The 15,698-nt window shown below is 45.2% G+C and overlaps 1 protein-coding gene across 1 annotated transcript in view; it reads right to left on the minus strand.

The window, feature by feature from the left end:
* The window catches only part of LOC109473654 (coagulation factor XIII A chain-like), a 55,478-nt gene extending 40,805 nt beyond the window's left edge, over positions 1 to 14,673 (minus strand). The window contains exon 1 of the mRNA XM_019773594.1: positions 13,579 to 14,673. Within this exon, the coding sequence (XP_019629153.1) occupies positions 13,579 to 14,563 (985 nt within the window). The 5' untranslated portion in view covers positions 14,564 to 14,673. The remainder of the gene's footprint in view (positions 1 to 13,578) is intronic.
* Between the last annotated feature and the right edge of the window lie 1,025 nt (positions 14,674 to 15,698).

Genomic DNA, 15,698 nt, shown 5'->3' on the forward strand with positions numbered 1-15,698 from the left:
CTCCACATTAATTTTTTGGAGCACCCCCTTGTGCTAGCATGCTACTGCATAGACCTCTTCTGACCGGCTAGATCTTTCTAGTCAGCCTATCTATTTGAAACCTGCGAACTATTTGAAACCTGCCTCGTAAAAAACCTCGCAACTCTCCCAGCACCGTAGGAATTGGGGATCCCACAATGGTCTAGCTTCCAGACGAAGTATCCCCCCCCTTAAGGCGTAACAGCAATGTTTGGGGGGGGGGGTCTGTCCTGGTATGCTGCTCTTCCATGAACTAGAACGTCAACCCACTTAACTATTTCCTTTCACCATCATACCCATGACATCGACATAAAAGACAAAAACAGACCACCTGAAATCTAACCCTGATTGACGAAAGGAAGTGGTGGAGGGGACGCAAGTGAACATCTTATAGGCCACAATTTGTTGTTTCTCGGATTTTCTCAGAAAAAAATCAGGAGCGACAGGGCGAAAAAAAGGCAAAGGCACCCCATGATAGCCGGAAATGTTACAATATGAGCCATGAAGTGAACATACCAGACTGGTTTATAATTAAAACAATAGATTTTGAAGTTTTAATGAAACAAAGTTGCATTGTTACATTGAAAAAGTTAAGAACTAGGAAGAAGAGGTCTTTCTTCCACTGTTGGGGCCAAAATATGTCTTTCATTGAGCATTTTGCAGTTACTTTTTTTTGAAAATCAGAAAAAAATGGACAGGGCGATCCGAGAAGCAACAAATTAAATTGGTGTGGCCTTTATATGGTTCACCTCAAGCCCCCCTCGTCCGTATCCTTGCTCCACTGCTGGTGAACGCAAACATTGACTGCGAGGTCGACCAGTACAGAACAAGTCGAGGACAAATACCGGTCCGGTCAATCGCGCGAACTTAGTACACATCGTTCTGCCACATTCCTTCCAGTTGAGACTTTTTTCGCTAATAAATCATAATACAACTTAACAAGCATCACTTCAAGTACCTACATACCAAAAATCACGACAATACGTCAACCGGTTCTTGAGTTATCGTCCTTCAAATTTTTTTCAACAAATGCTCCTGCAGTTCCAGAACAAGGCGCTAGGGGACCCAAACTCATGTCACTTCTTCCCTACCCCAAGAGCTATCTACCAACCAAAATTCGTGACCCTAGCATGTCCAGAACATGAGATATCAAAACCGGAAGTTCTGCTGCAGTACCTAGGAAAGCCGCCAGGGGGCCCAAAATCTAATCATTTCTAGGTCTCATGAAGACCTACCCACCTACTAAGTTTCATTCCAATCCATTCCCTGCTTCTCGAGTTATCTTGCTAAACCACACACAAACACACACACAAACGCTACTGAAAACATAACCTTCTTGGCGAAGGTAATAAGGACGGTTAAAAGCGAGAGTCCGCGTCAAGTGGACTGCCTATTCGCCACCAGACCGTAAAGCATTTGCTTTTTCCCCGAACCACAATCCGATCCAAGGAAATGAAATTCCTTTCGCTATTTTTCATGACCATGAACCTAATTTTTTTTACTCCTAAAATACCAATACATGGCGGTACTGCAGTCTATTGAAATGCTGATCACATCTAAACGCGAAGAAATTATTCTTTGGTAGCTATAGGAGCATCAAAATCGTCATTTTTGTTGCGTTTAGAGCGAATATATAGATACACTGAAAATTTGGTGCAAAACCAGTTTCTCGTAGCAAAGTCAACCTGATGTTTGGTAAAACTTGGTGCCAAGAAGTTGAAGAACCAGAAAATATAGATCACCGAAAACAACACAAAATTTGAGATTTCAACCCCCCTACAGCATAAAATGGAATAGTCCTGTGATACCTCTTGATCGACGAGGCTTTAAGTTTACAAAACGGGCGGCACCGCAAGATGCCTGACCGTTTAATTTACTTTTTCTTCGTATCAGCTCTCAAGCATAACGTCTGGCCTTGTTACGTCTACTCTACTATCCTGTCTGTGGGACTCTGTCCGAATGTAGCACGACGCTCTACATATTTGTTAGCAAAATATTTGCGCATCAAATGTACATTCTGTCGACCTAGATTTCAAGTCGCTGGTTCTTCACTGCAAAACACACTTGTTCCTACGTATTTCCTTAGGAAGTAGGGCTGTTTTCTGTCTTCAATTCACAAAAAAAACAGGAATACAGATACAATACAAAGCTCTGCATGAAGACATTTCATGGCATAGCGGTTGCTCCGTCCGTATTGTAAAGGAAATGCCAACATATCCGGTATTGGTTAGCCTCCATACATAACTGGGGGTTTTGGGGGGGTCTTCAGGGTCTTTGGGAGCTTTTATGTGATATTTTCTGATTGCATATAGACAAAATAGCCGGCCTGGTTGAATTCCCCCCGTTTTTTTCAGAACCGGGCTAATCAGAAAACAGCCGAAGACCACCAAACCCCCAGTTCTATAAGCCTGCTACGGAGGCTAGCATGGGGTCACCTATAGGTAAACTATGTTGGTGAGGGGGCGTGGCAACATCCTTGCGGGGAACGCCCAGTTTGACACCTTGGTGTTTTGAGCCTTTGAAAAGCAAATACTCAGTTTTAAAGGGAATTCTGTGCGCGTACACATGCACTGTTGTTATAAGGGTTCCTTTACCATTTGATGTCACACGTACAGTACCAAGCTTAGCAAGCTACAGGTGCACATTCCCTGCAAATATACCAGAAAGTGGTAGACAAACATGTGGGCGTACATCAAGACCTACTCAAGAAATGCTGTCAGATATCAAAGAAAAGATTAAGAAAACCAACAAGGTCTTTCATATTATATCGTCCAACAGTCACTAGAAATGTCGTTATGTCCACAAGATGTACGATGCATAGGGGGCACCAACCTGCATCCTCGAGGACTGGCCGACCGTGGCTTGGGCGGTCTGGATCCGGGAGAGGACGAGTCCCCGCCCCGGGGCGGACAGGCCAGCGCCCGGTATCCCCAACCGGCCCGAGCGACTCCCACCAGGGCCTGGGGCGGGTGCCGACGTGATGCCACCCCGAGGGACTTCCGTTCGGCCACCCCCATCCCCTCCCCCTGTTGCCTTCGATGATCTCTGCGACGCTGACCGACAGGTGGTGAAACCCTCCGAACCCCCCGTCCCACTCGTCGTCCGAGCCGTCGTCGCGGAAGGGCCAGCCGTGCGGAGCGAACCGGCGGGGGGAGCGCTGACCGTTCCCCGAGGGTGAGGGTAAGGGGCTCCGGGCCCGGCGCCCGCGGATGTAGGTGTTGTGGCTCATGTTGTGGTAGGTATACGTACACCCGGCCAACCGCTCTATATGTACGTTGTATGTGGTGGGCCTCGGCAAACTTTACACAGACTTAATAAATCAGAAAACACGTCAGATATGTGTAAACAGGAACAAAAGAGGCGTAGCTCTGCCTACGGGTTTTTGTCGGTCAGGTAGTGAACGAAGTTTGACGAGCTTCGAACGTCGATGTTTGGAAAAACGTCGTCTGAGAAGCAAACAAGGCGTGAGTTGCTGACTGGATCTCTGGGTCCGCTACTGACGATACCGACAAGCAAACAGGCCTACATGTGGGCCATGTGTACAAGTGCAATCTTTAACGCGCCCGCGTGTCTTAAGCTAAAGGTCGTCTGGCCTTCACGTGGGGGACCACCAAACAACCGAACAAACATGTAGGAATGTCTTGAACAAACATGGCCGAGCTCGCGACACATTCACAAGTTGCACCTTGTCAGAAAATCCTGCATGTCAGCTCTCCCATCTCTCACTGACCACTCAAAGAATCCTTCTAGATCTGTACTGCGTTACACAGCCTCCACCAGGCCTTCCTAACGGTGTTAGGATAGAAGATTTCGGCAAAATATGGTCGGACTGGCCAGGACAGCGGCTCTAGGTCAGGGTTTATTATCCCCCTTTATTGTGCGAGCAAATCTATTTTATTGTGTTATCATGAAAGTTCATCTATTCTATTGTGGCCAATCTCCCGGCGGCAAATGAACTTTGAGACTTTGAGACTTCATTCGATTGTGGCGACTTTCCCGACGTACAGCAATTAAATATGCGTTCACTTAGCCCTCCAAAATTACGCTTGAACTCAAAGCGTTACTTCGAGATTTCAAAATTGCAAATTTATTGGCTGGAATTGTCTAGGATTACTTTATAATGATGATCCCTCGTTGCCGTAGCAGCAACTATAATTTCTAAGCCTTGCTGCCATTTTCACCCTGGTGCCGAGGTATTGTTTGTTAATTTGTGTGTGGGTGAGTGGGTGTGTTTGCTTGTATTTGAATGTGGCCAAACTCCCCTGGTCAATTTAATAAGTATTCTCCGTATTTGGCTGAATTTTACTGTTTTTCAGCCTGTTAGTCTGGTGGAGACTACGTCCGTGCCATGAAAAGTTGGTATGAATTCTACCGGTCTGTGGGGGCGCTCGATTAACAGTTATAAAAGCCTGCCACCTTTTGCTTGTTTCGGATAACTAGTTTACCGCCTTTTTTTAAGGAGTAACACCAGTTTTGTACATGTAAGTACAAGCTGCGTAAGACTGGACTGTAAGGTTTAAACCACTAACACCGGGAAGGTCCCCTACTCTTTTCGATAAGTGTGGTGGGATCTTTAACGTGCGTGGGGTGTGGCTCTCACCAAACACGGGACCTCCATTTAATGTCCTATCCGAGGAACGTCCCCAACCGAAGCTAGGTACTCATTTACACCTGAGTGGTGAAGTGAGGAAAGTCGTGTAAAGTGCCTTTCCCAAGGGCACAAGATAGGTGGCAGGATTCGAACCCGTGACCTCTTGGGTCTGAGCCGAACTCTCTACGGTTACGCCACACGACCCCACCTTATCTCGGAACAAACCTCTTGAGCAACACTATGCAAATAACAACACCAAACCTGACCTTTTCTCATCCTATATACTGTACACGTACACATACAACAGCTAGGTACACCACGCTAATGCCAATATTTGAACAAGTCATGTACTACACCGGGACACACCCACCTCACAATAGCTCTTTAATAACTTGAAGTTATTCCAAAGTTATGCCGAGATTTACAGTTGTATATTTGCACAGTTGATGATGTCACGAAGGCGATCTAAAGGTCAGTACAACATCGAGTGATTTATTTGTGTAGTTTGAGCAAGGACAAGGTAAACAGGTACAGGTCTGGGCGTAGTGCAGTTGACTGTCTTGGCAAGTATAAGCCCACGCAGAGCTGTCTGAAGCTTCCTGTGGGTGTTTTTTATTTATTCAGAAGCATAGTAATGAATATCAAATAAAAGGACATGGACTAAGTGACTGTGAACTCAAGTTAGGTACAACTTATATTCTCGCAGCCACTTTTACAATGGAAAAAAGGGCGTTTACAAGGCATTTGTAAAACTATGGATAGCATGAGTCAAACCTCCCATCCCAGAAGAGAAGGAAAGCATATAGAGAAGGACACATACAACTAGAAGCTTTTGTTTCTGTGATGTAGTTTTGACATAATTTAACAGTTAATGTCATTCTAACAAACCAAACTGCCGCGAAGAACTAAAAGTTGCTTTGCATTGTCACAACTTTCTAAAAAGGACTGCGACATCGAATCACATGTCGACGAATGTGAACGCATCATAGGTTACCGGGCTTGGCAGGTATGAAGATAAAATCAGATAAAAGAACAGATGAAAAAAACAAACAGTTCCTGCCCCTCCTATGTTTAGAGTCCTTCGCTCTCAGACTTGAGTTCACGGTCCAAAAATCTGGCTGTTGGTCGCGACTTCCGACGGACCTTCCGTGGACAACACGTGGCGAAAATGTGGGTCAGCTGACAGAAAATTCAATGCCTCCCCCTCTCCTACAAGGAGTAATATCACGAGAGTAACCTTGATACGTATTTTTTTTACATTCCAACATGTAGTTACAAGACGTAGTGACGGCACACTCAATTCTTTTGTCAACTTATATTGATGCCGCCACCAACACAGGGGACAATACAAGACATTTTCACCTGATCGAAGTGAGGAAAGTCGTGTAAAGTGCCTTTCCCAAGGGCACAAGATCGGTGGCTTGTCAGGACTCGAACCCGGGACCTCTTGGTTCCGAGTCGAGCACTCTGCCGCTACGCCACACGACCCCTAGTGTTTGAGGTGTGCTATTGAACGACACACCCTGGACGCTGTCGGAAACCTGTCTACTGACCTGAAAATTCATCAAACATCACACCCAAATAGCGAAACTGCTAGAGTACATATATACCCAACCCTACCCTAGACAATGATTCCTGCTGTTGTCTTGATGTCTTGATGCTGAAAACCACGTTAAACTTATAGTATTATATATTGTTAACCATGTTGAAAATATTGAACGTACTTGTATATGTACTATAATAACCTACAGTGTTAGTTTTACTGAATTTGCTTGGAACCGCCGGCATGGTGGCGACTTCAGAGCTAGTAGTAGTAGGCGTAGTAGAGTTTCTGTCAAACTAAGATACCAGTGAAAAGGTTAAAACACCCTCCCTTCCCGCCACTCTACTACTACATTCATACACACACAAACAAACAATATCTCCGTTCCAGGATGTAACCAAGATGGCAGGAAGGTGTAGAAATTATAGTTGCTGCTACGGCAACGATGGATCGTCATTATTAAGTAATCGTAGACAATTTCAGCCAATAATTTGCAAACTTCAAATCTCGAAGTAACGCTTTGAGTTCAAGCGTGATCTTGGAGGGCTAAGCGAGCGCATATTCAATTGCTGTACTTTGGGAAAGGAGCCTATAGGTGTGGCGCACTGTCAAAGGTGTGCCATAGAACAACGCCACACACCCTGAATATGATTCCTAGATCCTGTTTACGGACCTGGGAATTGTTTTTTATCAAACATCACACCCAAAAGGTGAACATTGTTACATTGCAGATATAACCAACCCTATACAGCGAAGTCATCACGCGAAAAGTTTCGGAGAATACTGTAATTCCTTATTTTTTAAAATGTACTGTTGTGTTCACTGTTTTCACTGTCACTTCTGTACCGTGAACTTATCATTACAGTTAAAAAATAATTCCTGGACCTTCTCTTTCCTGCACCTGTCACCACTGTGAATATATAGTCCCGTGAACATGTCCACTTTTCTCAGACAGTGAACTTTTGCTACTGTGAACCTCAAGTGAATTACAGTACCCTGAAGACACCGCTCCCTTCCGCCGAACAGACACAAAAGCATTGACAGGTGTCAGTTACGCAGGCCCAGGGGGTCTTAGGCACACGACCGCTTGTTTACACCTCTTAGGGCTTTCAATGAAACCCTCTTCTTAGAGCTTACAGCGTATGGCTGGGATTTCAATGCCTAAACAAGTGGACAAGGTTCCCGACCATTGAGTAGGAAGGACGGTATCCATAACCGCGCCTATCTAGTCCTATGCCCGAAGATTTGCCCCCAAGAACGTAGATTTGCCCCCAGGTATACGTTATGGATACGCGTGGACAATCCAGAACCGTGTCTGGGTACGGTTCTGGATATAGCACGATTCGGGCTGCAAGAAGAGGCATACGACACGGGTCCGAGTGCTAAATAACAAGGACAAAACCAACCTTCAGCCTCGGGTAGGGTGATGATGGGCCTGGGCGGAGCGGGCTCGGCGGGAGCGGGAGTGTTCCAGGCCCGCGACAGGACTCCCCACAGCCACCCCAGCGACCCGGACACCGCCGGGCCCACCCCCATCCCCGCACTGTCCAGCCACGGGCTGCTGCGCCACCGACCCAGGACGCGAGTGTTGCGTGAAACCGGCGGCATGGTGGTGACTTTATAGATAGTAGTAGCAGTAGTAGGTGTAGTAGAGTTTCTGACGCTGCTTCGGCTCTTCTTCTGCGTTTGAATCAAGGACTGGTGATCATGCGCAAAGACGTGCAAGAACATACGGACGGTGACATGCACTTCCGGATGACGTCAAGCTTACATGCCGCCATGTCGCGACTCTTAAAACTAAGATCAAACTAAGACACACCCCATGAAAGTAAAAAAAAACACTTGAGATATGCAACTAAATTAAGAAAGAAATGGGAGATAACAAACATGCAAGGCTACGCCTTTCCCAGAGCTAGTACTAAAACAAACGAACAAAATAAGCCAAACAAGAAGACGAGATACGAAAGGCGAGGTTTCATAATGTTTGGTAGACATTGGGTTACGACTTGTGACTATCACAATGAAGGGTTCCAGAGTTAACGTTGTCGAGAGTGGTAAAGTTTTCCATGGCGTAACAGGTGAAATGTAAACACACACGACAAACATAAACATACAGATACAAAATGAACGCCGTTGTGTTCAAGCCGATACCTAACGTGTTCAAGGGAGGACATTTTGTTATAAAATTTTGTGAGCCGGCAATAGGGTATACCGGTACAGTTTGGAAACTACGTGTGGGCAAACTTGTCTTGGACACTATTTAGTCTAAATATTGTTTTCAAATTTCAAACTCTCTTCCCTCTGCAGAACTGTCTGCTTTAAATGACTTCAGTCTCTGTTTCCATTCAATCAGTAGTTAAGATGGTTTCACCCCATCTCACTTAGTGCCTGGCCATTCAAAATAGTCAGGACTGATGACATTTCAGACACAAAGACTTCGTCACACAGTCAGAACAAAGACGCGGCTAATTTGCAGTGTTCTGTCCGAGTGAAAACTGCGGTGTAACGTTTCCATGCAGGTATGTGCAGGCGTGTCGCGGACAAGGCCGGGGACTGAGGGGGCGGACATGTGCAACTTCACATTGTACATGAGGCTTATCATGTGTGGGAGCAACCTTTAATGCCATTCACGCCAGACTGAGCATGGACGTGAGTTTTAAAGGCACCCAGTGTCGTTTTTAGGGGTCGGAAACCAGATTTTTCTAAGCCAATGTTCTATAGTTGTTTATCTACATACTGAATTTAAACCGCACTCACTACGCCGGCTATATATAGGAGAATAATTGCCAGGGTAGTTTGGCCGCCTTGTAGGTTTGACTGGCCCCACGGCTAGACTCCCTTGGCCAATTTTACTCTTCTTTTGTGTGCCGAAATCCGTACGCGTATTCCCGTAGAAAGGCCTGGTGGAGGCTATGACTACTCCGTGTTGGACTTGCCTAATTCATAGTCGGCTGGCGCTGGCGACTTAGACAAGCAGGAATCCTTGCCGACCAACTTCCAACCACAGACGACCTTGTTCAGAAAAAAAACAAACTTTCAACCATGGTCTTGAGAAGGTCGGTAGGCCATGGTCCATTGTGTGTGACTGAGGCTTAAAACCGCCAGTCTAGGTGCCGATTTGAGGCATTACGAACACGACGATAGCCTGGAAATCAGGCGGAACAAAGCTGAACAAACCCAACGTTCTGGACAACAACTAGTCTCCTCCAGACTCCATGGGCTGCTGCAGAGATAGTGCACTTTGATCAGAGGATTGATCAGTCGACCATAGAATTACTAGTATTACTTGCAACTTCGGCGGACAAATCTGTACTCTAGCCTCCGTAGCAGGCTTGTAGGACTGGCGGTTTGGTGGTCTTCGGCTGTTTTCTGATTAGCCCAGTTCTAAAAAAACGGGGGTAATTCAACCAGGCCGGCTATGTTGTCTAGTATATGCAATAAAAAATAGCACATAAAAGCTCCCAAAGATCATGAAGACCCACCCCCAAACCCCCCAGTTATTGGCATGCTATGGAGGCTATCTGCACTCCAATAACCAGCCAAGCCCTCTGATAAAAGTCAGGTAAAGGGGTAAATGTTACGACTAAGGATTTGTAAGGGTTTTTCCCGTTGCTTGCTCTTTGGGTGGATTTGCCTTGTGCGGAAGAAAGGCGGAACACAAATTTGTCTTTTCTGTGAAAAGAAGATGGAGATTAGTAACACCTGAGGTGTTTCTGTTAAAAGGGTGATCTCTTCGACCTTGTTTGAGTATCTGATGTAGTGCTGAAAAGTCGTCAGCAAATTTGCCACACGTGTGACGTTTTGAGGAGAAACATGTCATGATGTAGCCTCCATAGCATGTCAAAAACTGGGGGTTTGGGGGTCTTCAGGGTCTTTGGGAGCTTTTAAGTGCAATTTTCTGATTGCATATAGACAACATAGCCGGCCTGGTTGAATTACCGCCGTTTTTTTTAAATGGGCTAATCAGAAAACAGCCGAAGACCACCAAACCACCAGTTCTATAAGCCTGCTACGGAGGCTAGTCATGATCCCCGAAAGTAGGAGCTGTCGTGGCCTCGAATGCTGTGAAGGAGCGACATCTAGCGGAAACCACAGGTACGCCACCCTTGTGCCACCTGTTGCACCAGTGACTTTTGTCTGTACCGCCCTCAATCCGTTAGGCTACATCAAGTAAATTTTATGGATGACATTCTCCACAGACTCCAAATCTAATGCGAGCGGGGGAAAAACAAGGCGGGCCCCAAAAAACAAGGTTCCTACAATTTAAATTTTTTACTCAATCATTGTACAAATGGTTTTGATTCAGTAGGAACATTACATATACACAGCCAGCACCACATATCACTGCATCAAAGTAAGGAACAAGACATTAAATCAGAGCCTTTTCTTGTCTCCTCTCTTTATAGTTATCTGCCATCCACCTTCCGGCATGGCAACAGACATCTTTGCCCATTTTCGGCATGTTGACCACTGTCAGAAAATTTCTTGTTTTTTTTTCCAAAATTAATGCGCGCGCTGATGTCATCCATAAAAATTACTTGATGTGGCCTTATCTGCCAGCAAAGCAATACATGTACTAAAAGTGACTCTCACGACAGACAAATTTATGTTCTTCAGATTTACCTGCTTCTGATACAGTCCTATGAAACCAAAACAACTCTCCCCTGGGCAAGTCTTGTAGACTGGTTGGTTAATTGTTCGGCTGCTAGTGTAATTATTCTGACAAGTCAACTTACGGATTGCAAATTAACGATCATTATCCACTTCCCAGTACAGCTACTAAGTACCTAATACCATCCCAGAAGAGAACAAGAAATAGCCATGCCTTTAAGTACCAGAGTTATCAACCAAGGATTGAGGTGTTCAAGAATTCATCCTTCCTAGAACTATCGCAGAGTGGAACTCGCTGTCACCAAGTACAGTGGGGGCATTGTCATTAGATAGCTTTAAACAATGTCTAGAGTTAGATGTTCAAGGGTTAGGTGTAACAAGTCGATCGGTGTAATGTAGCCAGCTGCCGCCGCGCCGCGTGCCTGAGAAGCTGTTGTGTTACGCCGAAAGGCGGTTATACCGGCTATACAGATACAGAGATACAATAAGTTGGTTACAAAGTAGCGTTAAAGATGTGAATGAAGGAATGTGGTTAAGGCAAAGACTCATATGTTGTGACACAATGTCATATGTACTACATCATAGATCCATATGCCTAATCAGGCAATGGTACTTACACAATCGTATGTGCCAGGACACGAATACAAACATCTTAATGACAGAAATTATACAACTAATTGGCGTTCAACTGATGGTTATCTTATAAAACAGACGCTCTGATAAACATAAAATTAGCTCTCTTTGTAACGGCAGTAATCAGAAAGATGGCTGGAAAGATAGGTTGTCAGAAAGATAGGCCTGTGCTTATTTTTTTTGTGAAGGGGGGGGGGGGCTAATAATGGGCGCTGGATGTACACCTGTCTGGAAGCTAAGGCGGGATGTACAAGAACAAAGACCCATGCTACTACGTCTCACACAAAGCTGGCCCTACCAAAAAATGCCTTGATATTATTCAGTGATTATTCATATTCACTGCCATTTTCTATGTATAACATGCATTATTTTGGTCGATTTTATTACCCCGTGAAGGAGATGCACTCCTACATTTATGAGGAAGGGGTGTGGCCGCCACGAGCGCGATCTTATGTATTTGACCAGAGATTTTATTTTAGCCATTTTTAAGGTACGTTGTTACCACTTGTTAAGTGATCACACACTGTTTACATACACTATACTGTTCCCAATCTGCAAAATATAAAACTTCACGGAGAATTGTCGCCTATGACTACATGTTGAATATTGCTCATGAACACAATGTTTAATGCTTAATCAGTATATATATATATGTCCCCCTCCTCCTGCACGATGTTTAAAAGCACAATGTTATTCTATCGTCTTGCTTTTGTCTACAAATGAATAAACAAACAAACAAACAAACAAACAAATAAACACATGTTCTCTTTCTAGTCCCATAATTCGCTGTGACGAAAAAAAATCACAGCCATCTTTTCCTTCCTAATAGACTAGCAGCATACTTGCGTACTATGATAAGTACTATTTGTTTTAAGAGTTGAAAAAGCCTAATTACAGAAAGACCATACTTTGAAAGCTAACCGCCATGTCGGGTTAACCTGCGTAACGAACCATGTCGGATTGTTTCGGTAATGCCCGAGGCGAAACCTGACTACCATAGTTTGTCAAAGGTTGCCTTTGTTATTGTAGCAGACGATAGCGAAGCCTCTATTTGTTGACAAATTTGTATTTTAGTAGCGTGAAGTATATGTAGTGATTCCTACGCCGTGTATCATGATTGTTTTGGGAATTTCATGTGATCGTTCAGATTTGAATCTTTGCAAGTAATGTGAACGAGCACACTTTATTAACGTCTTAACCTTTATAGTTACCAAGTATGTTTAAAGTTAAAACTTTTGATCCAACTCAATAAAAGTTCTCTCACCTAGAGCTTTCGACCAGTCACTCTGGTCTTCCTCAGTAGACTCAGAAGACCAGAGTGACTGGTCGAAAGCTCTAGGTCAGAGAACTTTATTGTGTTGGATCAAAAGTTTTAACTTTAAACATACTTGGTATCTATTAAGGTTAAGACGTGAATAAAGTTGAACAGATGACAGAACTTTCATGATAGAAACCAAGTGTAGAATTTTAGGGCTTGTATTTAAGTGGTTTTCCTCGTCCAATTGGGACCTTTACTGCCGTCTAAGGCCATGTTGATTTGATTATATGGATGACATCCTTGGGAACCCCAAAAGTGACGCGAGAGTGCGAATAAAAAAAGCCCCCCCCCCTAAAAAAAAAGGTTCCTTAATTATAAAATCTACGTGGTTGGACAAATGACTATAGTAAACACACAGAGCATGGTATGGCAAATAATTATATAGAATCTTCATTTTCATTTCTTCATATTTTCTTCTTTTTCTGAATTCCATGACATTACATTTAATTAGTATCGTTTTCCAATACTTTTTTTTGCAACATACGACATATATTCGCTCATTTTGTAAGATTTATGGATGAAAACTTTTTTTTTGGAAACGGACGAAAATTCATGCGCGCGCGGATGTCATCCATATAATCAAATCAACATGGCCTAACCTGTACGAGTGACCTCGGCCAAAATGGCCACTTGTTGATGATCCCTTTGGTAATTTTCCCCCATTGACCCTGTTAATCACCTGTCTACGTAGGCCAGATTGTCTCGATCCTCTTAATACTAGTGCTTTGGCAACTTCTTTGGCAAGTTTGCCAATGTAGATTTTCGTGATGTAAAATACAAAGCGTCTGTTTTCTTTTTTACCTGACTAAAAGCTATCCAGTTGTTGAAACTTCTTCTTAAGTATATTGGCAAGGACTGACTTACCATCTTCAGCCGGTGGGTCTGGTATGACCAGCGGGTTCTGGATTTTTCGCCCTCCCCTCTCCAGCTCGATGTAGGCTTTACTGATGAAGAGGTGGTCGTCCCCGTTCTGAGTTACCGACTCTTTCGGGGCCGAAGACTCGCTGGTTTTAAACCTGTCGAAGTAGGACGCCCTGTGTGTCTCGGCAGCGGGCTGACGACGAAGGTGGTCGGGGAAGGACGTGGGGATGTCCGGGGTGACGGGGGTTAGCGGGTCGAGGTCGTCAAAGTCCAGCGGATCCCCCATCTTCATGCCGCCGAATCCGAAGTTCTGGGGACGGTGGGAGTCGAAGAGACCGTCCGTGGTGGACGTGAAGTCGTTCTGTCCGAACCCTTGTCCTCCTCCTCCTCCTCCAGGGAAACCGCCGTGGAACCCGGACGGCGCGAACCCGGCGTGTCCGCCACCGAGACCACCGCCAAGTCCGGATCCGCCGCCACCGTAACCTCCGCCCATCCCCGCGCGGGAGTAGGACGACCCTCCCGCGGCGCCGGTCCCTCCGAACACCGACGGGAAGACTTCGGCAGCACGAGACCTTCCTCCAGCTCCTCCTGTGAAGCCTCCAAAACCCCCGCCCGAAGCTGCCGACCTATAACCCGCGGAAAATCCAGTAGAGCCGGCCGCATACCCTCCCTGGTGGGCCCCTCCCGCCATGAACGAGCCTTGTCGGTAACTACTAGTGTTTGTGGCTGTATAACCGGTGTAGGGACGGCTGAAGCCTGGGTCGTGCGCTTGAGCTTGTGCCGCCGTCGATGCTTCTCGTTTCCCCTTCATGAGGGAAGACAGGCGGTTGTACCTGGACGCTCGGTCCGTGCCTGTGCCTGCCCCGCCGCCGCCGCCGGGCCCGTGCCGTCCCACACGTGTGGCCCTTCCCGCCATTTCATCACCACCCCCCGACGACTCCGTACCGCTCACCGCGACAGGCGTCCCGTCTGGCAGCCTGATAGACATGGCGTCTACTGTGGTCAAACGCCTTAAAGAAATCCTCGTCAAAAGAAAAAAAAAACGACGGGAACTGTCTCAGGTGTTGTCGTAAAGGTGTGTTGACTCGACTGTCGATATTCAAAATGGAAGAAAGGTGACGTATAACAAAAGGTCGGAGGGTCTTGTATTGTTCACGCCTAGCTCGGAAAATTGGTCCTCCTGCCTCGGGCTTGCATACGTACGTACGGCAGATGACACAGAACCAATGACATCCCAGAAGACTACCTGTGTGGAAGTAATTAACCTATCATCTCCAAGCAGATGTAGGGTGCGGCCATTGTTTTACACACGCGGCCAATGTTTTATAAACTTTCACTGTGACTCAAGTTTCCTCTGACTAACACGGGACAAGGCTAGGGTTTAAAAAGACCGGTTCTACATTTATGAATATACATGTACAATGCACAGAACAACCGTTTTTTACTACTCGTATTAGGGACCGCGCAGAAATCATCTTCCAATGCCAGTTGATTGGGAACAGATCTAGATTTGGAGCGAGAAAAAATGAACAAAACTGTTGAGCTGAGAATTATTGCTCCGGCATTTTTGGAATTTCAAACATCCCTTGGCCTTGTGGCTTTATCCCTAAGTTACAGGGTTTAGGGCTTTTTTCTTTCTTTCGAGATGGAAGAATGCTTACCGTAAACTGGTAGTACAAGTGTCTATCAGGCATATGGTAATTCCGTAATCGCGCTGTACAGCCATAAAGCCTAATCATTAGTCCCCGTGGATCGTACTTTATATCAAAGCAAATCCTATAGGCGCACTACCCTGGGTGCCATCCCCAGTAGTATTCGGGGATGGCACCCAGGCTATAGGCGCACAGCATACACAAAATAAAAGCGATACTCATGCTATTTCAGGGCAGCAAAACAAAAACAAAAAAATATTCTGGATAAGGATATCTGATATTGACATTTACTGCCATTTCTTATCATATTTTCGTCATCATTTCATACTTTCATCATATAAAATTATTAGTCGTTTAGGCCACACCAATTTAATTTGTTGGTTCTCGGATTCGCCTCATTTTTTTCTGATTTGCAAAAAAAAAAAAAGATTCTGGTTCTGAAACAACTAAAAAATGCTCATATTTTGCCCC

Source organism: Branchiostoma belcheri, unplaced genomic scaffold (assembly GCF_001625305.1).
Source record: "Branchiostoma belcheri isolate BF01 breed outbred unplaced genomic scaffold, Haploidv18h27 scaffold3, whole genome shotgun sequence".
Classification (NCBI taxonomy): domain Eukaryota; kingdom Metazoa; phylum Chordata; class Leptocardii; order Amphioxiformes; family Branchiostomatidae; genus Branchiostoma; species Branchiostoma belcheri.